The sequence below is a fragment of the Silene latifolia genome, chromosome 4 (genome assembly GCF_048544455.1).
Source record: "Silene latifolia isolate original U9 population chromosome 4, ASM4854445v1, whole genome shotgun sequence".
NCBI classification, from domain to species: domain Eukaryota; kingdom Viridiplantae; phylum Streptophyta; class Magnoliopsida; order Caryophyllales; family Caryophyllaceae; genus Silene; species Silene latifolia.
The window spans coordinates 3239996-3266193 of NC_133529.1; the positions used below are offsets into that span (position 1 = coordinate 3239996).

At 35.4% G+C, this 26198-nt stretch overlaps 3 protein-coding genes across 3 annotated transcripts; all 3 read right to left on the reverse strand.

Annotated features, from left to right (window-relative positions):
• Positions 1-384: 384 nt before the first annotated feature.
• Positions 385-3392, reverse strand: LOC141653914 (benzyl alcohol O-benzoyltransferase-like). Its single transcript, XM_074461781.1, has 3 exons — positions 2940-3392; positions 2051-2363; positions 385-1022 (listed from the first exon to the last, which is right to left on the reverse strand). The coding sequence occupies exons 1-3, from the start codon at positions 3390-3392 to the stop codon at positions 385-387; spliced, it is 1404 nt and encodes a 467-aa protein (XP_074317882.1).
• Positions 3393-5396: 2004 nt separating this feature from the next.
• On the reverse strand, positions 5397-9572 carry LOC141652592 (benzyl alcohol O-benzoyltransferase-like). Its single transcript, XM_074460129.1, has 3 exons — positions 9079-9572; positions 7723-7999; positions 5397-6207 (listed from the first exon to the last, which is right to left on the reverse strand). Exons 1-3 carry the CDS (start codon positions 9520-9522, stop codon positions 5534-5536), a joined length of 1395 nt encoding a protein of 464 aa, XP_074316230.1. The 5' UTR covers positions 9523-9572; the 3' UTR covers positions 5397-5533.
• A 5943-nt stretch (positions 9573-15515) lies between these two features.
• On the reverse strand, positions 15516-15986 carry LOC141653915 (uncharacterized). Its single transcript, XM_074461782.1, has one exon. It carries the CDS (start codon positions 15984-15986, stop codon positions 15516-15518), a length of 471 nt encoding a protein of 156 aa, XP_074317883.1.
• Between the last annotated feature and the right edge of the window lie 10212 nt (positions 15987-26198).

A 26198-nucleotide genomic window follows, 5' to 3' on the forward strand; every position in this document is an offset into this window, starting at 1 on the left:
AACGGTTACATTTTCATTTTACGATTAGAAATGTTTCGAGGAAAGAAAGACATCCTCCCAAGTGCCAACGCCCACAATCTAGAGACCATGGGCATGCGTTCGCTAGCTCATGAGCCACCTTATCAAAGTTTCTACGCGTAAAAGAAAATACAATATCATCAAACCGATCACAAACAGCATAAAACATCATTTATTTCTTTCCTTTTTAGGTTTCTTATCCTATGCCTATGCATGGGCATAGGTTAGAAAACCGCTTTTTGGGTTTCTTATCCTATGCCTAGTGAGCACAGGTTAGAAAAACCGACCTATCATCGAAGATAATTTTAATACATAAGCATCCTTACAACATAATGTTTGATAGCTATGACCGTTGGAGATTATTCTTTACATCCTCGAGGATCCGGAAATAGAAACGGATTTCAATTCTTCAACAAACCGGCCCATAGCCCAACGAGGCAAACACATCGGAACCAAAATCCCAGTCTCACCCTTACCATTCTTGCCACCCAAATAATAGTTCCCAAATCCAGTGGTTGGCCTACCGAACCAAACCTCGCTCGGTCCACCATATACAGGTTTACCCCATCCAAAATCCCACTGGTCTAACCCAACCCGACTAACGTCAACCAAGTAGTAAGTACACGCGCCCCTATGAAACCGAGGCCTACCCTTGGTACCCAAAAAGTCAACCATGGACATTATGTACTCTTCAGTAATGCTACGCTTGACGTTCTTTATGAGCTCCAAGGTATATTCGAGAGGGTTGGAGATAAGATCTTGTGCGGTCGATATAGCCACCGGTGTAGCCATGAGATTGCCATAGTATCCTTTTGGGATGGGCGGGTTGCGCTTGTGATGTCGGAAGTTGATTAAGAATCTCAACCGAACCTCGACTTTAGGGTTGAATTGCATTGCTATTGTACGACTACGCCATATACACGCTGTCAGGATTTCGAATCTTGTTGATTTCTTCGAGTGTCCGACGGGGAGTAAACGCCTTATATTACCGATTTCTGTTGGTCCTGTTCATTAAACACCAAATCAAACAACCAGTTTACCATTTCGTCAATTGTAACGACAATACGATATATCCACCCTCCGTCCCAACCATTAGTTTATCATTGATTAAAATACCCTCAAAGTACCAAAAAAAAATGGTAAACAATTGATTAAGACGGAGGGAATATATAACATGCCTATATCTATGATTCACTCAAAATAAGAATTAAACAGCAAGCCCTTGCGATTATTTCGAATTTTTTGGATAATGGGGATTATTTAGCATATTAATTAGATTTTTGGAGTTCATTTTAAACTATTTGTGGCGAACAAGTCCACATCATTATTTTATTCATTTTTTCAGTTTTAGGTGAAGCCGCTAAGCTCCCTAACGGGTTATATCTGTACCACTTCCCAAATGCTATTGTTAAGTTTAAAGAAAATGCATGAACCCGCATATATTCTTAGCGGTTTGCATGCTTTGACATTAAACTCAGTAAAAGGATAAGCCGCTAGAGACCTTAGCGGCACTATTTCATCAGTACCAAAAAGTTGCAAATACACATTACAACAACTGTAAAGTGGTACAATACAAGCCGCCAGAGACCTTAGCGACTTTACCTAAAAACTGGAAAACAAAATGGAAGTAATGATGTTGACCCATTAGACCCAAATAATTTAAAATAAACCCTAAATTCCTAATTAGTTTGCTAAATAACCCCATTATTCAAAAAATTCCCATTTTCCGTAGTCGCGTTTCGCGAAGTGAATTTGAGCACACGTTTACCAGTTATGTACGCTTAGTTGTCGGTTACAATAGACTCTCTCTGTCCCGGTTATTTGTTGTCCTTTTCCATTTTGGGTATCTCAGTCATTTGTTGTCCTCTCTATTTTAAAAATGAATTTGATGAGTAATTTGATCATTCACGCTCAATTTATTCCACTTGTCATTTAGTAATTAACCCCCTCCCATTTCCTTGGTCTTTGTGCCAAAATTAAATGACAACAAATGACCAGGACGGAGGGAGTCCTCAGTAGATAGATGACTTACCAAAAAAGAAAATCTTGTGAACCACATCAGTGAATGGTAAAATGCTAGCGGGAGGTCCGTCAATCTCATCATCATATTCGGGGTGCATGCAGGTGACCCGAGGAGGATTCCGAGCACAAAGTAAATGACGGTCCCATACCGGATGGACTGACGGGAATTCAGCTCCACGCACTAGCTCTGCAACCGCATGCATGAATTGAGTTATACCAGGAGCATCTAGAACTGCATGATTTTGTTTTGTTGTCAATATGAACCCGCCACATTTAAGTCGAGTCACCTGTACGTGTTTGTTAGCATTATATAATACTCGTAGCTGATTGATAAATCAAAAGCAGAATGCCAAGATATTAGCAAACAATTATGATTAAAATACCTCTCGCAGATACAAACAATAAAAGAACGGATAATTCACACGCTACCCCTAAAGTTGGCCACTCTGTACAAAATACCCAAATTTTTTATCCAAAAAACTTAAAGAGGCGATAACTCGTGTTTAGGAACTCAGAAAGTGAAGATTTTTTTTCTTTTTCAAATCGATATCTTTTCGAGTACTACAATTTGAAAAACAAGTTTGACGAGTTTGGAACTCGTGACCGGGAGATATGCTCACTCAAAGTTTGTTCGGTCGAAAAAACTTTGACGCACAATAACTCCTAGTAGCGGAATTCAAATGCGACAATTTTTTTTTCAAATTGTAGTTCTTGGAAAGATGAGCGATTTGGAAAAAAAAATCGTCACTTTTGGAACTCGTAAACACGAGTTATGACCTCTTTAAGATTTCCGGATCAAAAATTTTGGCATTTTGTACAAAGTGGCAAACCTTAAGGATACCGCATGAATTATCCGATAAAAATATAAAACAAATAATTGGAACGAAAGGAATAATTACTTGGACGAGAAGAAAAGGATAATCCAAGAAAGCATCGGAATTAGAGGTGTCACAGTGCAGCTCTTCCATGCAAGGAAAAGGCGGTATAAGAAGTTCACCAAACTGAGCAAGACTAACATCGGCGTGAGCCTCAACAAACATGATCCCTTCCCCATTACACTCAATTACTAACCTCCCTTGCTCTTTTTGCCTCAACCGACCCGCTAACGGGTAATAAGCCACTAAGGCTTTACCTAAGGCCTCCTTGATCACTTTTGCTGGGTCCGGTCCATCAACTGGACCGGACCTGTAAAATTGGATCAAGGTTATAAAGAATCGGAGGCGTTGCTGGTTATCGATTTCAGATAGTTCCTTGAACTCATTTGGTGTGGGCTTTGCCGGAGCAATTAGCTCTGGTTTTTGCTTTGTTACCTTGAACACTAATGGTTTTTGGGAGGATACAATTTCTGACATTTTTGCTACTCGTATTTGGTAACGCTAACAATATAACGTTTGAAAGTTATACGGTGCACAAAGATCTACTATAATATTTTTTTACGTAAATACGTTAATATATAAACATCATTATGCAATTATCAAGCTTACTGTACGATGATTTTTTCCATCCAAAGGTAAACATATTTTAATTGAGTAAACTACAAAGAAAGGACTTAAAGTATCCCAAAATGTAGCGATGAGGACCTAAAGTATCAAACACTAGCGTTAAGGACCTGAGATGTATCTCCGTTAACTTAGCCGTTATATGCCACAACAATTATACACTATGGCACAATAATTACTCTGCCGTTATATGTCATAACTAGACTTGTTAAAATCTGACTCGACTCGTAAATTCAACCTCATTAAAATTATTTGTGGATAATAATTAATTTGCAACAATAAAAATTTTGGCTCGGGTAATACGGGGCGGGTCAATTCGGGATCAGGTCGAGTTTGGGTGTCGGGTCGGGTTATTCGAGTCGGCTCGATTTTGCTAGGTCTAGTTCTGGCCATTTGTTTATCTTTTCAATTTTTGGGTGTCTCGGTCAATTGTTTACCTTTTTATTTTGGAAATGTATCTGATGAGCAATTTGATCTCACACACTCATTTTGTTCCACTTATCATCTAATAATTGGCCTTATTCTCTTTCCTTGGTCTTTGTGCCAAAACAAAAGGTAAACAAATGACCAGGACGAAGTGAGTATTAAATATGTTTTAGTTTATTAAAGAAATATTTTCGATTTAAAACATGGTAAAAGAAAAAACAAGACGTTGGAAACTAGCTATTTTCTTACCCGTATTCTACTCCTAACACGACTTGTATTTGACATGTCACGTATTCGGCCTAACCCATATGACTGTTAAACGGGTCAGTCTTGGGTCGAGTCCAGTCACATATGAATACTTATTTTTCGAAGATAATATATAAATATTACGGAGTAGATTTTTGATATAAAAATTTATTTATCTTTGACCCAATGAATCCCTTCGAATCGGGTCTCGACCCTAAATTAACGGGACATTCCGGGAACATGTTGAATGGGTTGTGAGTCGAGATATTTGGGTGGGATCGAGTTGGGTTTAAGCGTTGAGTCGGATTTTAACAAGTCTAGTTATGACATACAGCGGCAGAGTAATTATTGTGCCATAGTGTATAATTTATAGTATCTTTCTAGCTTAATTTATATTTTTGACAGAATGTGTTGTAATTGTTGTGGCATATAACGGCTTAGTTGACGGAGATCCATCTCAGGTCCTTAATGCTAGTGTTTGATACTTTAGGTCCTTATCGCTACATTTTGGGATACTTTAGGTCCTTTCTTTATAGATTACTCTATTTTAATTTGATAAATAGTAACCAAGTTATGATAATATTTACTGAGTACTACTATAATATAATGCCACGTACGGCGTGGACAACCTAATTTTTCATCAAAAAGAATAATGCATCTGCTAGTTCCAATATCGCATGACGGACACCTGCATATGTTGAGCTGATCATGCAGAAGAGAACTTTTTGGAAAAATAAAAAATATAAAAAGACGTAAATATGGAGTCTAATCGTGCAACTGTTTTAAGGATCCAAGGATATTACGAGTATATTTTAGTGAGTAGTCTTCATCGAGACGAAAACGATGTAAATAGCCTCTCACCCACATAAATAATATTTTCAATACATTTTACTTTTAACTTATCTATTTTATTTGACCGGTTTTAAGTTTAAGACGATAAGTCCGTCCACTACTTTTGCTCTTCATTTCTTAAAAAGGTACTGTAGATAGGATTGATAGGGCCTTCTTTTCGGGCTTGTTTGAATATGTAGGATTAAATCCTAATACGGCTCAAATAAATACCAAATTACCTAATTAATTAATGAGTACAACATAATCCAGTGCCTTGGCTCCCGCAAGTTATGGTTAATAGGGTCGGACGTGCATAGCCTTAGCTTGCCCTTGTGTTATCAATACAAGACGACGTTTTTGAATGACCCAAGATAAAAATTGCATAAAAAACTCCATCAAAGGACCGCGGCCGCTACATTATAAATTATGACAAAAACGTAAATGACTACGAAAAAAAAAGTAATGTCTCAAATATATCGAACGACTACTATCTAAGCCGCAATACCGGTCCTTAAAGATCCGGATAGCGAAACGGGTTGTTCCAACTCGGAAACACTAAAATACCGATTCAACTCTTCAACAAACCGGCCCATAGCCCAACGAGGCAAACACATAGGAACCAATATCCCACTCTCACCATTACCATTTTTGCCAGCCAAATAGTAGTTCCCAAATCCGGTACTTGGGCTTCCGAACCACACTTCAGCGGGTCCACCATACACAGCATTGCCCCACCCAAAATCCCACTGGTCTAACCCGACCCGACTCAGGTCAACGACGTAGTAAGTACACGCCCCTCTATGGAACCCAGGCCTGCCCTTGGTAGCCAAGAAGTCAACCACGGACTTAACGTATTCCTCAGTAATGCTACGCTTGACGTTCTTTATGAGCTCCACGGTGTACTCGAGAGGGTTTGAGATGATGTCGTGTGTGGTGGATATAGCCACCGGTGTAACGACGACATTGCCATAGTATCCTGTAGGGATTGGTGGGTTTAACTTGTGTCGGACATTGATCAAGAACCTGAACCGGACCTCGTCTTTTGGGTTGAATTGCATGGCTATTGTTCGACTACGCCAAATGCATGCTGTGAGGATTTCGAAGGTTGTCGATGATTTTAGGTGTTCCGGGAGTAATCGTCTTATGTTGCCGATTTCTGTTGCCCCTGTTCATGAACACCAAATTAAAAACAATGTAAAGTAAACGTAACTTGTTGAAATGTTAACCTTATATACGAAACCGTATATCTCCGTTGATACTATAACAAAACATCGTTGTTGTAATCGGATTTTCTAAGACGTAGCACATGCCAATTGGCACGGAAAATATTGAATCTCAGTACCATCCTAATTAAAGAAAAAAAAATACGAAATAAAATAAAGGCAAATATAAACTATTGACTTGGACGGAGGCAGTGCAATTGTACACAAACTCCCTCCGTCCCGATCAATTGTTATCCTTTGGTTTTGTCACATAGACCAAGGAAAGAGAAGGGTGCAATTATTAGATGACAAGTGGACTAAATTGAATAATGTGAATGATCAAATTGCTAATCAGATGTATTCTTAAAATAAAAAGGATAATAATTGACTGAGATGACCCAAATTGGAAAAAATAACAGAGATGAATTATATATTTTCAATTTTTCTCAGACAGTGCACCATTTCGATATTCTCATTTTCAAAAGTTTAATAAAAATTAGCAGTCATAGGATTGAGTTTAATATTTCTCACGAATAAGCCAAAGATCCTTTAAACGATGCATCCCTTTAAATGAACGGTTTGTACTAATTTATTTTATTTATGAAAGTTTACGATTGTTGAAAAAAAAAATGCATGTGGTTTTTAGATCTAGTGTTTGGTGGAGAAATTTTTTTTTTTTTTTTTGGTCTCACGAAGCGCGCACATAGTCGCATTACAATAAGGGGGAGGGGGATTCGAACCTGGGACCTATTGTCCACAATACCTCCGTCTTAACCACTAGACTAAGACATCCTTGGTTTGGTGGAGAAATTTTAGCAAACCTTTTACTAATTGATGACCGTTGACTAGCTAATTGAATTTTTCATATGTTGTTAATTGTACACTATATTACTATTACTATTTAGTTATTTATTGTATTTGGTTTGGCACAAAAAGCAAGAAAAAAAATAGGCTAATTATTAAACGATAAGTGGATTAAATTAAGAAATTTCTAAAATAAAAAGGACAAAAAATTGATTGAGACACCAAAATGGAATATGCAAAACAAATGACCGGGACGGAGGGAGTTGCCGTAATTGGCCTTTTTTTGTCTAACGAAGCGCATATATTCACATTACAATAAAGGGAGGGGATTCAAACCTAAGACTTATTGTCTGCAATAAATCTGTCTTAACTATTAGACTAAAGACATCTTCAGTAAAATTGCCCTTTTTATAAGCATAAAAACTTGTGTAAAGCGGATTTTCACGAATTTATCATAAAACAAGAAGTTTTTGTAATCATTTCTACCCACTAATAGGGTTATGCTAATATCTGTTTTACAAATTGTATTAGTGTAATGTGTAAAACGGCTTTACACAAGACTAATTCGTTAGTTTAAAAGTTGACATCGCATATCCTCGGTAATACCAGGTGACGCTATTTCATTGTTCATCGTAGAAAATATGCTCTCTAAATAATCAATATTGATGACTTACCAAAGAAGAAAAACTTGCGTTGGACATCATCGAATGATACAATGTTTTCGTCAGTGCCGTCCATCTCCTCATCATATTCAGGGTGCACACGGGTGACTCTAGGTGGATTCCGGGCAAGAAGTAAGTGACGGTCCCACACCGGACGGATAGATGGGAATTCAGCTCCACGGGCAAGCTCCGCAACCGCGTGCATGAATTGAGATAGACCAGTAACATCTGCAACTACGTGATTGCTCTTGAGTGCTAATATGAACCCACCGCATTTGAGTCGGGTCACCTATACGATTTTGTTAGCAATATATAAGTATATAACAATATAAGTTTCAACATTTACCCCCAACCGTTTCAGTCATTTATTTATGCGATATTCTACCTGATATCCATATGTTTTTTGGTTTTCAGTTTTCTAAGGGGTATTCCTCTTTTTCCACTAAAAAACTTTGACGGCCTATAATTCGTAGTTACAAATTCGGAACGTGAAGATTCTTTTTTTTTTCAAACTGATCGCCTTTAAGAAATCTTCGATTTGAAAAAAAATATTGTCATTCGAAATTTGTTGCTATAGCTACGGTTGGTCAAACGTATTTAACCAAATAAACTTTGACCGACAATATCTCATGGTTACGAGTTCATAAAATAACGCTTTTTTTTCAAATTGACCGTCTTACAAGATCTTTAGCTTGAAAAAAAAATTGTCATTCTCAAGTTCGTGACTAAGAATTATAAACGGTCATTTTTCGCTTAAAAAGAGGGGTACACTATAGAATATGAGAAAATATAGGGTACACCATAGAATATGAGAAAAGTTATTTTTGAATAATATACCTCTCACAGGTAAAAAAAAGGAAAGTAAACAAATACTCCTTCTGTCCCGGTCATTTATTGTCCTTTTCCATTTTTGGGTGTCTCAGTCATTTGTTGTCCTTTCTATTTTAAGAATGAATTTGATGAGTAATTTGATCATTCCCACTCAATTTATTCCACTTGTCATTTAGTAATTGGTCTAATCCCCTTTTCTTGGTCTTTGAGCCAAAACCAAAGGACAACAAATGACCGGGACGGAGGGAGTAATTGGGAAGAAAAGAAATACTCATATATGTATGATACTCCTCCGTCTCGATCATTTGTTATCTATTCATTTCGGCACAAAGACCAAGAAAATGATAAAAAGAAGAGAAAAATAATGATAAATAAAAGTGCTATCTCACATGTTCACTTGCTCATATCACATACCCCACTTGTCCACTTGCCTAAATTTACCAAAAGTAGAAATAAATAACAAGTGAGTGATATACCCTAACAAGGAAATAGATAACAATTCATCGGGACGGAGAGAGTATAACATAATATATATACCTGGACGAGAAGCAAAGAATAATCCAAGAAAGCCTCCGAGTTAGAGGTGTCACATTGCAGCTCCTCCGTGCAAGGAAAAGGCGGTATAAGAGGTTCGCCAAACTGAGCAAGAGTAACATCGGCGTCGGCCTCAACAAACATAATCCCTTCCCCGTTACACTCGATTACTAACTTCCCGTCTCCCTTCTCCCTCAACCGACCCGCTAACGGATAATAAGCCACTAAGGCTTTTCCAAGGGCCTCCTTTATCACTTTTACTGGGTCCGGTCGACCGGACCTGTAAAATAAGATCCCCGGTTCAAAGAACCGGAGACGTTGTTGGTTGTCGATTTCAGAGAGTTCCTTAAACTCGTATGGGGTTGGCTCTGCTGGAGTAATTAACGTTGGTTTTTGTTTTGTTACCTCGAATACTAGAGGTGTTTTGGAGAATACAATTTCTGCCATTGTATTTGTTATTTGGTACGTAAACAATATGGAGTAGTAATTATATGACATTCGTTTTCTTAGGGGAGTCAGGATTTGAACTCAGGCAGGATTTGAACTCAGGCGGCAAAAAATTGTAAAGCGGACGGATAATACTCCGTTTTATCCACTCTAAATGTAATATGGATCCATTAAAAAATAGGGCTATGTTACCTTTAGAGTAAATGAGAAGGAGTAATATAAAATGCCACTAGAAAGAAAATTCGAAAAATGTAACTAAAAATTTCGAAAATCTCATCGCCCTGGCGAGAGGCGATTCTAGGATTTAGTGGACGGGATGCGAAAAATTAACGAAATTACGGAAGTTGCGGAAATATGTTTATATAATGAGAAGTATGGTTCTAACATAATAATTTCTTGCGTGATTGGGAAAAATATACACAACACAAATGGTAAAAAAAACATTGAATATAAAATGTTCACTAGAAGTATTGAACCCATGACCTTTGAACAAGGAAAAACTACACACAATCACTTGACCAACATAATTAATATGTCTCTTAATTACACAAAATTATACTTCCTCTCATTCACTGTTACTCCTCGATTTCAGTGATATGTTTACACTTCCTTTATTTTCCCCTCACAAAATAAAGGAAGTGTAAACATCTTACTGAAACGGAGGAACTAATTTGTTTAAAATAAAGGAAGGGTAAACAACTGTTTTTCAAACTTATCGAGTCGATCACTCGGATCAGGATAGCTTTTACGTGTAATGCCGCAAGGGCAGTACCTTATAATAAACTTCATGCAGAATTTTGGCTTCTACCCCTTCCACTAACTGCTGGCCTGCTGCACCGTTTTCATAACTCATTAAGATTAAGGATATCTGTCATATTTATTCTGGTGTTTTGTGGTTTACCCAAAATAATATTTTATCTCCTAATTTGAAGTTCAGAAGTTCGGATGTTCTCATAAAATAGTAAACGACTGGCAAAAGACAACTTTACCCATTCTTAAAGATCTTGCACATTGTTTTTAGCGATCAATGTTTTAAAATTAACCATAAATAAGTAAAACTTTTATACAAGATGATAATGTGCGGGCTAATGTGGAAGATCATTATAAATGCAATAACTTATTAAAATAGATTGGTGTTAAGATCTTATATTATGAGATTTACCCATATATCTTCCTATAATGGTTTTAAATTAACAGTTGAGAGGGGATTTAACTTTTTAATACCAAGGAATCTAGTTACACTTTTAAAATGATTTCAAAACTCCATTTTATTATTTCACACTACAAGAAAAAGGTCAGTTCACTGAATAATCAAAATAAACCAATCGCAAAGAAACAACCAAGGTAAATAACTATACAACCATTCTCCAACTCCAATCACATCTCATATCGGGCTACATACTTAAGTGTGTAGCCCTGCCAGATCGATTACCCGTCGTTATAACACCCCACATACCAAAGTGTCTTACCAGGACCACCCTAGCATGAGAGACCGTCACCATCTCGGTTTCCCGAGGCTAGTATATTAAAGTTACCATTCCAAAACAACAATTATAAAAGTATAAAGCGTTAATGTTTACATGTTTCAAAATCCAAAACCAAAATACTGTTTGCTAGAACTGAACAACTGAAACTATGAAAAGAAGTCTCATGACAGCGGAAGTTAGACTCGAATGATGACTCCCCATCTCGTCCTCAAAGCTAATAATCATCATCGTCTGTCAAAATCTGCTCACCATCCCCGAATGGATCACCACAGATTTTACAAAACAACAACGGGGTCAGTTTACTTCATAATCAAAATAAGACAAGTACGATAAGATAACAACTGATCATCATCCACCTCCAACTCCCAATCACCTCATGTAACTGACTTAACACTAAAGTGTGCAGCCCTGCCAGTGGGGGATCGCAGTCGTACCCACATAAGCCCCTGCTCATCAACGAGCGATAACCCTGTCCAATAATGTGCACATCCCCTCCTGTGGGGTTCCACAGAGGGCGAAATTAAGGTGTGAAGCAACTCCCGCAAGTGACTCCACTAAGCCGAGGACGCACCTCGCGAAAATCACCATCAACCATCACAACTCCAACACCCAACTAAATTAACGAAATTACGGAAGTTGCGGAAATATGTTTATATAATGAGAAGTATGGTTCTAACATAATAATTTCTTGCGTGATTGGGAAAAATATACACAACACAAATGGTAAAAAAAACATTGAATAGAAAATGTTCACTAGAAGTATTGAATCCATGACCTTTGAACAAGGAAAAACTACACACGACCACTAGACCAACATAATTAATATATCTCTTAATTACACAAAATTATACTCCCTCCCATTCACGGTTCCTCCTCGATTCCGGTGATATGTTTACACTTCCTTTATTTTGTGAAAATAAAGGAAATGTAAACATCTTACTGAAACGGAGGAACTAGTTTGTTATAACAAATTAACAACTGTTTTTCAAACTTATCGAGTCGATCACTCGGATCAAGACAGCTTTTACGTGTAATGCCGCAAGGGCAGTACCTTACAATAAACTTCATGCAGAATTTTGGCTTCTACCCCTTCCACTGCTGCACCGTTTTCATAACTCATTAAGATTATGGATATCTGTCATATTTATTCTGGTGTTTTGTGGTTTACCCAAAATAATATTTTATCTCCTAATTTGAAGTTCAGAACTTCAAATGCTCTCGTAAAGTCGTAAAGGGGTAAACGACTGGTAAAAGACTACTTCACCCATTCTTAAAGATCTTGCACATTGTTTTTATACAAGATGATAATGTGCGTCGTGCGAGCTAATGTGAAAGATCATTATAAATGTAATAACTTATTGAAATAGATTGGTGTTAAGATCTCATATTATGAGATTTACCCAATATATCTTCATATAATGGTTTTAAATTAATGCGTTGAGAGGGTATCTAACTTTTTAATACCAAGGAATCTAGTTACACTTTTAAAATGATTTCAAAACTCCGTCTTATTATTTCACAATACAAGAAAAAGGTATTATAGGTAAAAATGGCCATTTCGTCGCTGAAAATGGATTTGCGACGGTGTTGCCACAGAAGTCACTCGTCCCAAATTTTTGCCGCAGAAAGAAACTTTGCGACAGAAATTCCATAGCATATTTATTCTGCGACGGATATTTCCGTAGCAAAGTACTTTGCGACGCCTATCTTGAAAATCAAAAGTCAACGTAAAAGTCAATCTCTGCGACAGAATATACTTCACAAAATATTAAAGCCTGTAACGGAAATTCCGTCACAATATGAACGTAAAAGTCAATCTTTTCGACGGAACAGAGGGAGTCCTAAACTTAGATGATGAACGACAAACTCTTTAACACAAGAAATACACGGATTTTTTTCAGTGTGCCATAAGGTGACGGTTGAGATTCAATCAATATTTAATATCCTAATACACCCCCATACTTGAATGACCCTCTCACTCGAATGCCCGCTGGGTTTGAAGAGTGATTAGTGCACATGGTACTCCATACCATGTATTGAAACTCACTTGTGAGATATTTGGGGCTCTCAGGATTTGTAGACGTGACCTTTTGAACACATGGCTCTCATACCATGTTGTTGAACCATTTCAACCAAAACTTATGAAATCACAAATTAGGGCAAAACCCTAAAAGATAAATCAATGGAACTTATGAAATCAGAAGCTTACCGACACGATTGACGCAAGGAAAGATGAACTAGACACACGAACGATCCACGCACTTGAGAAAGATTTGGAGAGGATTAGAGTTACGTTGTATTGCTTAGGTTTTGTAAAAATGATTAAGAACTCTAAATCCACGATTATGGTGTTGTTTGGCCTTACTTATGGAAAATGACTTTTCCTTTTTAAAATGAGTTTATTCACAAGTTATTTTTCGGAAAAGTTTTAGTTGTTTGGCCATACTTTTGTAAAAGCGGTTTCTCACAAAATTTATATGTTTGGCCTAACTTCTTTAATACAACTTTTGTTTGCTTATTTGGTTCTTTATGTAAAAAGTAGAAGTAGAAGTAGTAAATGTCTACTTCTCCTTTTGAGGGTGAATAATCAGTTTTTGACTTCTCAAAAGCACTTTTTAAACTCTCTAATTTACCATGTTTGGCCAAACTACTACTTCCTCCATTCAACTCCACTCTACCTATTTCACTTTTGTACACTATTCACAATCGTGTATTCAATTTCGATTTTCTCTCGATACGTAAGTGGAAATATATTTATGTGGGATCTTGTTTGATTCGTCTTTACGAGTACATTAAAAATATCTAACTTTTATAATTTTTGCAAATACGTAGCTAACGATATTTAACGCGTAAAACACGCGTTGGCAAACGTGAAAAAAGAAAGTGGTAGAGTGGAGTTGAATGGAGGAAGTACTTTTTCAATTACAAAAGCACTTTTTAAGCTTGGCAAAACAACATCTATATAACTCTAATTTTTTCTAAATCAAACCGCGGAAATAAACCTCGCCAGATCGGATACTCGATCAAGTATATAGAGTATACTCGGCCGAGTATCCTCTACTCGGTTGAGTATTCACATACTCGGTCGAGTATTCCTGGGCAGTAATCTGTCCAGAAACACACGACACACTTACTCGGCCGAGTAAGCCATATTCGGTCGAGTAACCAATTTAGAAAACCGTAGTATTACAGTCACGACAGGTAATCCTCACCGCCAGTGGGGGACCGCAGCCATGCTCACCTGAAATGAAATGATACCTAGTAGAGCTGATCAAATGGCCCAAGCCCATTGAATTGGCCCTATCCGGCCCGGCCCGCTTTTTTGAAGGTCCTGGGCCTTTAGTTTTGGCCCAAAAAAGCCCATGGGACGGCCTAAAAAGGCCCAAAATATTTTGGGGCCGGGTTTGGACCAATCGTTTGGCCCAAATTTTAGCCCGGCCCGGCCCATATTTATTAATAATGAATATTTTTTCTAATAAAACCTATTAAAGTAGCGTTAAAGTTATACCCAACTCTTTACAAACTCAAGTATATTTTTTTAGATTTATAAAACAAAGTATACATAACATAAATCATATCTACGAATGCATGATTAAACATTCTAAAGTGGCGATGTTTGTCTTTATTTTATTTTAGAGAGCAATTCATATGCATTTCATCATATTTTGTACAATTTTATACACTCTATATTTTAAAAGTTATAACTGAAGGTATTACCCTAATTTTTTCCTAGGGTAAGTCGTAAATTTTAGGGCCCGAAAAAGCCCATTTAGGCCCAAAAGCCCGCATTATCCCATAAGGGTCGGGTTTGGGCTTGCTAAATAAGCCCACGCATTTGGCCCGACCCGACCCACACAAATGGGCCGCTTTTATTAGAAAGGCTCGGCCCAAGCCCGCATTGGCCCGGCCCATGATCACCTCTAATACCTAGGTAACATTTGAGTTTCCAGATACCTGATTCTGGTTTATATCCCTTTTTTACCCCTTCAATTTATAATATATTAAATAATTGTATACTTTTACGTCGTTTCACCAAAATAAGTTTTCTTTTCAGTTAGTTTATTAAATATTTTTTTACATGATTTTGTAAGCTCTTAATATTCAGTTACCTTATCAGCTACGTTTTTAGGTTTTAGATAACTTTTTAGTTTTCAGGTTTCAGCTACCATTTCAACTAGTTTTACCAAACAGAATCATAGCATTGTCAAGTAGTGGAGCATATATGGGACTAAAAACTGTGCCCATTATCGTATGATTGGGTGGATTTTTAATTTTTTTTTGGTGTAAACCTAGGTATCTATTGTCGACAACAGTGTATAATTCTCTCGTCGTGTGTGCTCTTATGAAAAGGTAAACCGCTGGCCAAAGAGTTTATTCAATTCCCATGGGCAGAGATCAAATCCTTGACCTCACGGTTAAGGGATGAGGTGAGTAACCACCACACGAAACCCATTTGGTTTTTTATTAACTTAATGAAGATGGTCTTACATTGTGAGACCGTCTTTATTAGCTTAGACGTTCATTTATTACAACCACGGAAAGTCCTTCTACGGAAAGTCGGAAATGACTACTCTTACGTTCTTCAAGAACATAAATCTTAAACTCATCGTCAGACTCAAGAGCGGTCATTGCATCGAAAGATAGCCCTATTTGCAAACTCACACTTCCTCCTCCTTCACGTCCGGGGTCCATTATGATCCTCCCATCCATCCAAGCCGAATGTCCGACCCGGAGTGCAACAACCTTATTAAGCCCAAACTGAGGCCCATATGCATCAAATTTCATTGATTCTGTGAAAGTAAGTGGTGGGCTATTACCAAAGAAACCAACTGGTTGGGCCACTTGTGGGTCCTCAGACAAGGCCCTCCAATAATCACTTATGGCTTTGTAGTCCAGGCCCATAATCTCTTTGTGGATCACCGTAGCGGCCCAACCTAATCCATTACTATCCAAATCCTTCACTTTGGATGTTGCCATCACACCATAAGCCACATTCCAAAGTGGTTGGAAGACAAAGGCGGGTCGGATCTACGCCGGGCATCGGCCGTTAGAAAGCAAACCGTAACCAATTCAGTTGGTAGGTTTCGAGCCCGTGTAATGGATAACCACACAAATGCGGATAGAGCGTGGAAAGAAGAAATTATGTCGGTACTATTATTTTCCTTGTTGGCTTTAGCCTTGAGCCTTGCTATGGACTCGGCACTAAAATGGACAGCTCGCATAATTATGCGAGGATTCCGATTGGCTGGGGCGAACCCAGAAATAAAATTTTGGGGGAGCGAATTTTTTTTAATGTTGTTTTACACTTATGTTAAGGTGCATATTTAAAAAAAATGGGGTGGTAAAAGTCGATAATCTTAAATCATTTTTTGGGAATTTGGGGTAGAGAGTGCTACCCTTTGCTACTATGTAGGTTCCCCCCTGCTGATTGGTGCGGGTTATAAACCTGCTAGGATCTAAGTAAGGAGTTTAATAACCGGCCCATATCCATTAGGAAACACGGGTTTGATAATGGGATTTTCAATATCAATATCAGAGCCCTTCTCCAGCTCCATAAATATTTTTGACAACTTGTTTTTAAAGTTCATAAAAGAAGTGTCATTTCCTAGGAAATGATTCATGGTAAACCCGATAAACACTCCATCGACAAGATTTGTTACCTGAAAGTCGACGAGTGCTCTTTTATATGTGCTTTTCGTTTATTTTGCATGTGATTATAAGGTTATTCTCAGTACGGTTTAAATTGAGTCGGATTATTTTTGAGTAAATAGATTTTGAGAATGACGATTTGGAATACTCTATAATTTAGACCATATATGCTTGAGAGCGGAAGCAAATTTTACAATAGCGGAATAAGGTCAGCATATTTTTAATGACGTGTTTGATTAACAAATTTCATTTACAGAATTGTCATTACTCGTTAAGGGTGTGATAAGTAGCATATTTTACAACTTTGTTTGTGTCAAATAAACCTACAAGGGCTTCACAACAATATATAGGGATAGGGGGATTTGAACATGAGACCAAATAATTATTATACCTCCATTTTAACCATTAAGCTAATACATATACATAGTTGCTCATTCATAGACGAGCTTTACTCTTTCATGGACTTTTTTTCATTATTTTTCCATATTATGCCCTTTGCCTAATTCTCTTTAATTCTCTCTCTCTCGTTTGGTTGCCTCGATAAAACGTAAGCATTGGGAAATCCCATGAATTGAAAAATCAAGACTTGTTTGGTTGACATATTTTTTGTAAAATGGAGGAATTCTAACATCCTAGGAACTTCCAATGCCTACATAATGGGGGAATTGGCTTACCTAACCCCCCCTAGGTAATTGAAAGTTCCGGTGGAATTAGATTCCTACATTGATAACCAAACAAGTTTTCTCAAATCACATGAATTCAATGTAGGAACTTAATTCCTATGAATTAGCATTTCCTAGGAAAATCTAATGCCTTCATGAACCAAACGACTAGAGTCGTTTGGTTACATGCAGGAATTTCCATTGCCTAGGAAGTGAAAGATCACATGAATTTAGAATTCATGTGAAATAGAAAATGTTGTTTGGTTGCATATAGGAATTGCAATTCATATAGGCATTCCCACTTACCTAGGGGGACCTAGGTAAGCAACTTCCTCCATTATGGAGGAATTAGAATTCATGGGAAATTTCAATTCATGTGAATTGGGTTAACCAAACAAGTTACCCATTTTTCAATTCACATGAATTGTACTTCTTGTGTTTTTTAGTGGGTAACCAAACGACTAATTTTCTCCCTCACAAAATTAATCAAATCAACAAAATTAATCAATCCGTCAAATTACACAATTATTGATGCTAATTCTCGTATCGATCAGGTAATTCTAATTCTTAATTTTGTTAATTATATTAAGGTTTCTTTACACTAATTAAATTAGGACTAATTAAATTAGGATTTATATCGATCAGGTAATTAAACTCGCTTTTACAATAGCAAAACCAACTCAGTTTGTTTACAATAGTTCTTCATGAACATCACACAATCGCATGTTACTCTGCATGAATTACAGGAATAGCATATGAATTCATTACTTGCATGTTTCGCAATTTTTTCATATTTTTTTTTCTGGAATCATATTATTGATGGGCGTTATATTCATAGACGTTCATGATCAATTGGAGGAGCATTGCATACTGACTACATTCTTGACTGTATTCAATTAAAAAAAATCATTTTCATTTTTTTTATAAATATTTTGTATTTATTTTAGTAATTTTTACTATTTTTGTTTATTATTTCAGTAATTTTTACGTCCATAAATGAGTAAAACTCGTACATGAATGAGCACCACCCTATAAAAACAATATGATCAATTTCAACGTGTACAACTAATATATGTAATACCTTCAAAATCTAATATCCACCAAAGATATAAAATCAGTATACTGATTATTGGGTAGATACGTATAGTAATTAAACCACATTATGATCATGTTTTTTAATCGCCTATTACTTTTAATTGTAAGTATATTATAAAAAGGATCGATTATATATGACACATTTTATTATAAGGTGTTCCGGGTGTAATTTCGGAGCAGGTTTGTGACCACGTAAGCTTGTAGAATGACGTCTTCACTTGTCTCTTCCTTTCGGTCTCTCCTGTAAAAGATGAACAAACTGAGGGCTCGGCTTGGTACCGAGCGTACTCACTCCGACGCTTAAGTCAGTAAACTTAAAGAGATAAGTTGTGTGTTAACTTGGCAAAGTAGATTGTAGAGAGATAAGGGAGTTTATACCAGATTTTAGATGATATTTGGGATCCTTTTCTCAATGAGAGAAGTGGAGTATTTATAGACTTTCACCTTTTGTCACGTAGTGGCCAAGTGGCTAGCAGGTGGAAAGACTGTCTTACCCTCGGCCGAGGGACCCATGCCGGGCCGGCATGCCTGGTTGACTCCATGCCGAGGGGATTTGGATGTGAGTACGCGGATATGCCTCTCGGTCGGCTAGTTGCCGAGACCGAGACCCAGTGAAGCCGAAACAGAGCTGCGTCGGTTATTTATCTAATACGTTGACTTGCTGTCTTTTGGCTTTGACCTTGCTCAATATGTTGACTCGGTCAGCGGGTGCAGAATATGCCCCATCATAAGGTTTAATCAATATATTTTAATTAAGTTAAAATATTTGGTTATTAATTGATTAAAATTAATAGATTGTTATATTTCTTTGTAAAATTTAAGTAAACTTTTTTTTCTTTGAAATATGACCAATATGTAATTTGTTGTAAATGAGCATATTGAGTAATAAGTATGTATTGACCACAAATATTTTTCAAGGCAACCTTGGCTTCTCAGTGTTCACTCCGAACATTTATTGAGTTTCTGAGTCTTGGGCTTGTTGTTAGAAAGAGGTACTAGAGTAGGGTGTTAATAAGATGAGATAACTCGCGAGCTACTCGAGATCGGCTCGCGCTCGGGCATGACTTGAGAGCTTAACGAGTCAAACCGAGCAAAGTCTGGCTTGACTCGAAAAGCTCGCGAGCGGCTCGAGCTTCTGTGATTACATAAGATATTGCTCATATTTTATAAAAGTATTTTATCATGATTATATTCTTGTATCGCGCATATCAAATGTCTCGCTGATTTGCCAAATATTTTTACATATAACCTTTGAGCCTTGTTATTGAAAATATCAAAAGAAAAAAAGTAAAAAAGTAAACTGTTTTATATAGGCTCGATTTGGACTTGAGTTTGGCTAAAGCTCGCAAGCTTCATAACGAGCAAAATTTTTTCAAGTTCGGGTAAGCTCGAGCTCGAGTTTTGGTTCTTGAGCACAAGCCGAGCAAGGCCAAGTTTGGAGTCGGCTCACCTCGTTAACACTCATATACTAGAGTATAAAACCGATCTTGAGACTTCAACGATCAACTTATGTTTTTGGTTAAGATGATTTTTTAACATGGTATATATATATATCTGCAGAGTCATTTGACTGAAAAGTCACGAGTCCAAATCTCACCACCCCTAATTTCTAAAGCGGAATATTTAAGCACCGTAAGGAGTAGGCTTATAATTGCATACTAACATCTATATTTCAAGTCCAAAGAGCATTCATGTGAAGGGAAGGACGTATTAGAGTGTATACAATCGATCAGAATTAAGAGGGTAACAAGTTTACGGAATTCTCGGACAAAAAAGATGTAACATTTCCATCATATCACATGTAAGCTATACTAAGAGAAGTACGTGTTCTTGGTCGTTGAATTGATAATAATGATAATAATAAATAAACGGACTGTGCAAAAAGAAAATTGAACAGTACGTGCAACTTTTATGTGCATGCATATATAGTGTTATTCTTAGTGAATTGAATTACCTTGGGGAAAAGAAGATACTTACGTTCTCTTGACAATGACTTTCAAGTTTCAACAATTCACCATGTTTATTATGTCATATGATTTCAAGCAGTGTCCATGCAGATTCATTTATTGTTCACAATTGCGCTAGCTCCTTAGTTTATAAAGTGGTCAATCATTTTTAAACTAATTTGTCAATATTAATCATATGTGTCATATCTTTATATATACTGTTGTTGGGACACAATTTGTCCCTTCGGTTTTCGGCTGTACAGAACAATGTGTCTCGAATCATTTAAGATTCATTCGATAATTTCAATGTATTTCTCTCTATTATGTTGATATTTATAACTTGGGTTCGAATAAATTCTCCATGCTAAGCACGTATGGTTAAAGTCCAAATCTCCATTTCCTTGTTGAGGCCGTGACATCTCATATTAGAACGCAAAAATAATCTTAAATAATAAAATCTTCGTTCCTAATTTTACCACACGAAAAAAATTGCTCGTAGTAACAGCTACGTCCATTTTATTGATACATTACGAATATGATACACTCTCTTTAGTCTTCATTAATTTTATTTTTAATTTTTATTAGCCTTCCTTAAACTATAGTATCATTAATCTTATATATTCATTTCTTATGATTGAGCAAAACAATTCATTTTTTTTAAATTATTTTTTGGAAAAGTATTTCAATAAGGTTAATGTAAAGCTGTATAAAGATCACCAAAAAGAGTATGTGGGAATATATAAATGCATAATATAAAATCAAAGAGAAAATATAACGCTAACGGAGCAAATATATATACACCAAACTACCAACACAAATTCTCATTTGTGACTGACATTTTTATTTAAGCTTGTTTAACTACCAAAGGCATAGGTTAACCACACGAATTTTTATTTAAGCTTGTTTAACAAAAATACGGAGTACTTCATTTGGATCATACAGATTTTAAACAAACCAAATTACATTTGATTATCATCATATAAACAAATTAACTATATACTAATTACTATACAATTAAAAATGAAGAAAATTAAAAAAAATATTAATCAAATATGTTTGATTTATTCTATAATAATATGGTGTATTATTTTACAAGAAACTTATGAAATCGCCGGGTAAACCAATAATAAATAAAAATAAAAATATTTTCATATAAAGAAATTAACTACTATACTAATTACTATATAATTAAAAATGAAGAAACCTAAAAAAAAAAATATTAATCAAATATGTTTGATTTATTCTATAATAATATGGTGTATAATTTTACAAGAAATTTATGAAATCGCCGGGTAAACCGGTAATAAATAAAAATAAAAATATTACGGGGTATGAGTCAATATGCCTTGAAAACTCTTGTGAACGTCATTTGCATAATAATAATAATAAAATCATGTTCAATATTACTATATATCCAACCAAAACAAAAATAATTGCATCGATTGCATATTAAAATGCTTAATTATATACTATAGTTTTTACATGGTGTCATCAACTCATCATGCATGAATTCATGACGATATTTGATAAATAATCTCCATACAATCATACGAATATACATGTAATAATTATACAATAATCCCCTTTGTCTTTTGCATTATTTCCTCTCAAACTAGCTAATTCAATCAATAACTGTACCATATTTGTACCTTATTCTTTCTATACATATCGTATAGGCGAAAAAAATTTAGGTACACTCGATATACCATATTACGATACACCCAAATTAATGAAAATTCTCTTTTTTTTTTCACTTGGATTTTTCTTTATTATTATATAATAGAAAATATTGACAGTTCTGATTGTTTCATTAGTTTGGGTGTACGGTAAACTTGATATATATATATATACCGAGTGTACCTAAGAATTTCTCGATACAAGAGTATAATAATAATTGACCATTTGACTTTTACATAAGTTACACATATATATTATCATGCAATAGTAGAACATAAATCAACAATACTTCTCATAACCTTCACCTGTGTAGTAAGACACATAACATAATGAAGAGTTTCATCCAACAAACTTTGCATATCCATGGCTTCTCCTCCTGGGACCACCCTTCTAAGCTCCTCAGTCGGGCCGATACCACGGGCCGTGTCGTTGGTATCGGGCCTCGTAGGCCTCTCCTTTCTCCTAGCAACCACCCTTCTCCCTAATGCACGACGACCACGACCATACCCGGCCCTAAGCAAAATGGCCCGAGTCCAAGCCCGTCTCGGTCCGACTGCCGAGGCTAGAGATACATTTGCAGCTCTCTTGATTTTCTTACATCTTTTGGCTATTATGAAATGATTATTCCCATTATTGGGATTTTTTGGTTGGTTTTGGGTTTGATTTATTTTCTTTAGGGCTTTAAGAAAATGTAGGGTAAATTTTGTTCTTAATGACTTGGGGTTTAAGGGTATATTATGTTGATTATGATTATTCATGGTTATTAATTGATTATAAATGAGTGTATATATTAATTATCTAGGGTTTTAGTTTCTTTAAATAGAAAGAAATTATAGTACAATATATATTTTGAATCAAATATTTGGAAAAAGAGAAGAAACAAATCTAATTTTTTTCTGACACAAATTAAAAGTGTATGTTTTTTCTTGTTAGAAAGACAAAAGGATGTTTTTTTCTCTTACTAGTTCCTACACATTTTGTACTTATAGACTTATAGTCAATCAAAGAGATTGAATTGGTTGAAAGATGGGTTTTCATTAAAAATAATTAATAAATAAATAAATACATAAATTTTCATTTAAGACGACATTATTCGCGACAGGTTGAGTATCATATATACCACTTGTGTATATAGGGCAAATATATTGTTTTCCCCTATATATGCATGCTTATATACACAAGTGGTATGTACTTGACCCGTTTAAGTTTAAGACGGATAGTGCCGTATTAAGGAATACATATAAATAAGAATAAAGCAAAAAGAAATTGGTTGGAGAGGTGGAACAAACATGTGAAGAGAATGGGAGAAAAGATGGAAAAGTATGAGATTGGAAATGGGTGGTTGTAATTGGGAGAAAGAGGCTTGAGAATAATAGTATCATCATTAATTCAAAATTAATAAAGTAATTTGTTTTTATCCTTAAAGAGTAGAGACATGTAGCTAGGTTATTAAATTAGGGATTGTGTAATCTTGGAATAATTTGAAATAATGTGGTAGTTGCTTTTTCTCAAAGGCAAGAGTTGAAATGATTCAAATGAAAGAAGATGTTCAATGCTAGGATATTTTTATGGACAATCTAATCAAATGGTGATTATATGAACAACTTTCTTACATGCTAGAGGATTAGAAGATGTCTAGAAACTTTTCTCTAATTGGTACTATAACAATACTTTTTACATTTCACTCACTATTTTCGTTCAGACCGTTAATCTATGTAAATTAGGTAAATAAATGAACAATTTGCCCATTTGAAAAATTGTTATCATAAATGTATTTAAACAAAATGTGATAAAATCATTAAAACACTCAAATAAAAAAATGTAAAGGAATAATCGTTGTGAAGAGAATACAATCCTTTCAATTTTGCCAGGATAGTGTTTGTTTAATACCTTTTTATCAATTTTATTCGTGTTTTCACAATTTTCAATTTGTCATAACGCTCAATATGGTTCATTGATGTACTTATAATCCTTGATCTTAATAAACCTATACATTGTCTTGGTATACTAGTTCGGTTGTAGAACCTATATACTCCGTACGTGTTTAGTAAAAACGTATAAAATTCATAAGAATCTAAAGTAAGAGGTTGTTTTAACTTAATCAGATTTATATCAAAACCCTAAGAGTGCAGAGGTGTTAAAAGTTATGAGAGAAGTTTTATCGTCCTAATAATTCTAACCGACTTGAATCTAGACTGAACCGAATGATATACGCTACTAAAGGTAAAAACGTAGAGGTTTGAAAGAGGAGGAAAATTGGGTAGGTGTGGGCCTAATAAGGGTGAACGACCATATGATTGCACATGGTTGCATTACCAACTTGGACTACCGAGTGGGCCCAAATTCTTGGCCCACATAAAAAATAGTCCTATTAACCATACTTTTTTCTAGACTTTCGTTATTGTCGTGTTTAGAGGTGGTGTCACTATTACAACCGGTTATACAAATCATATATACGTGTATATTATCTTAAGTATATCGAAAAATTCTAAAATACACCCGATATATATAATAATAAGTTTATCGAATACCCCAATTAACGAAAAATATTAATTTTTATACAATTATAAGATCCTGCTTAATTATAATTTTCATTGGATAGGGTATACGATAACGTGGTACATCGAGTGTACCAGAAATTTCTAGAGTATGGATTATATATATTATCTAAGTAGCTAATGTTACTAATATATATACATTGTTATGCTAATTATATAACGGTGGCCTTAGCTTGAAAGCTAATTAAATTGTGTATGTCGACCACATGGGTTGGTCATCAATCCACCATGGCTATGCCATCTCTTTTGGCTTTCTCTTATCTACTTTTATTTGTTCATTTTTTGGGGACAATAATGATTAGTTATGGCTACTTTTTATTCCAAGAAATATTTATATTTAAAGTTTGTTTCTATTGTTTGTAGTTATTGTAGAAATAAGTTAGTAAGTGTAAGAATATATATATAAGTGACCAATAATTATATGTATAAGGTCATCCCGAAATATTTGGTGAAAGTATTCAATTATATCAGGTAGAAAATTAGTTATGTTAGTGAACATAAGAATAAGACCTTATGTAGATTAAATTTTAAAAGCCCCATACTCAAAAATAGAGCATCAGCACTCGGCAGTACATTATTCGCTCTTCAAGTTCAAAGGTTTTTGAATGAAGGGGCGTATTAGGGAAAATCATAAATTGGATCTCAATTATTACCTTAAACTTTTGATTTTATATATGCGTGACTATTTCTTTTTCTTTTGGTGAACAATATATGTATGTGTATGTGTATGTGTTTGTGTGATGCGGTGTAATGTGAAGAAATGATGTATAATTAAAATGATCATTAAAGTGATTTGTAGTAGGTGTAATTAACAAAATTCGAATATAAGAGAAGAGGACAATTTAGTGGTCTCTTTATATACAGTATTTAAATTTATCATGCATTTTTTTTGGCTTTTTGGACGGTCAAACAAGTTCAAAATATCTACTATAATGTGTACATTTTAGAGTTTAATCAATTTGCTTTTGCATATATGAACTCTAATAATTAAGGTATATGTTAGCTAACTCATTTTATAAAGTCATGAGATGCTATACACATGACCTAGATTCAAATACCATTAAAATCGAATTTAATGATTAATATAGAATCACCTTAAATTGGGTTAGATTAGGTTAATGAATTATGATATTGGTATATTGGTGATCTCTAGTATTGGTCAATACTATGCCCTTGCTCGCTTTAGTGAAGCCAATGGACATGCATTGAATGTCCGCAGAAAAGCATCAAGGGTTATGACTTACGAGTAGTATACTTGTATGGACACCATGGAGAAAGAAGTATTTTATAACAGACGCAAGAAAAAACGATAAAAAAAAAAAGTAATATACGGATTTACGTGGTTTATTAACGGCGTGTTGTTACGTATATAAGATAGAAGGGTTATGATCTGCATAACTGGTATGGTTTATCTTATAGAGTTTATATATTCTCTAAGACCAATACAGAAAGACCAAGAAGTCCCAAAACAGAAAACCCTAGTCCCGTCATAATGGTTCAAAACGACAGCTAACAGATTCAGGTCACAAATCCAAGAAAGTACGACGAAACTAAATCAATAACAAAGTGTTACATTCCCAACATTTGCAAATAACTTTCTCG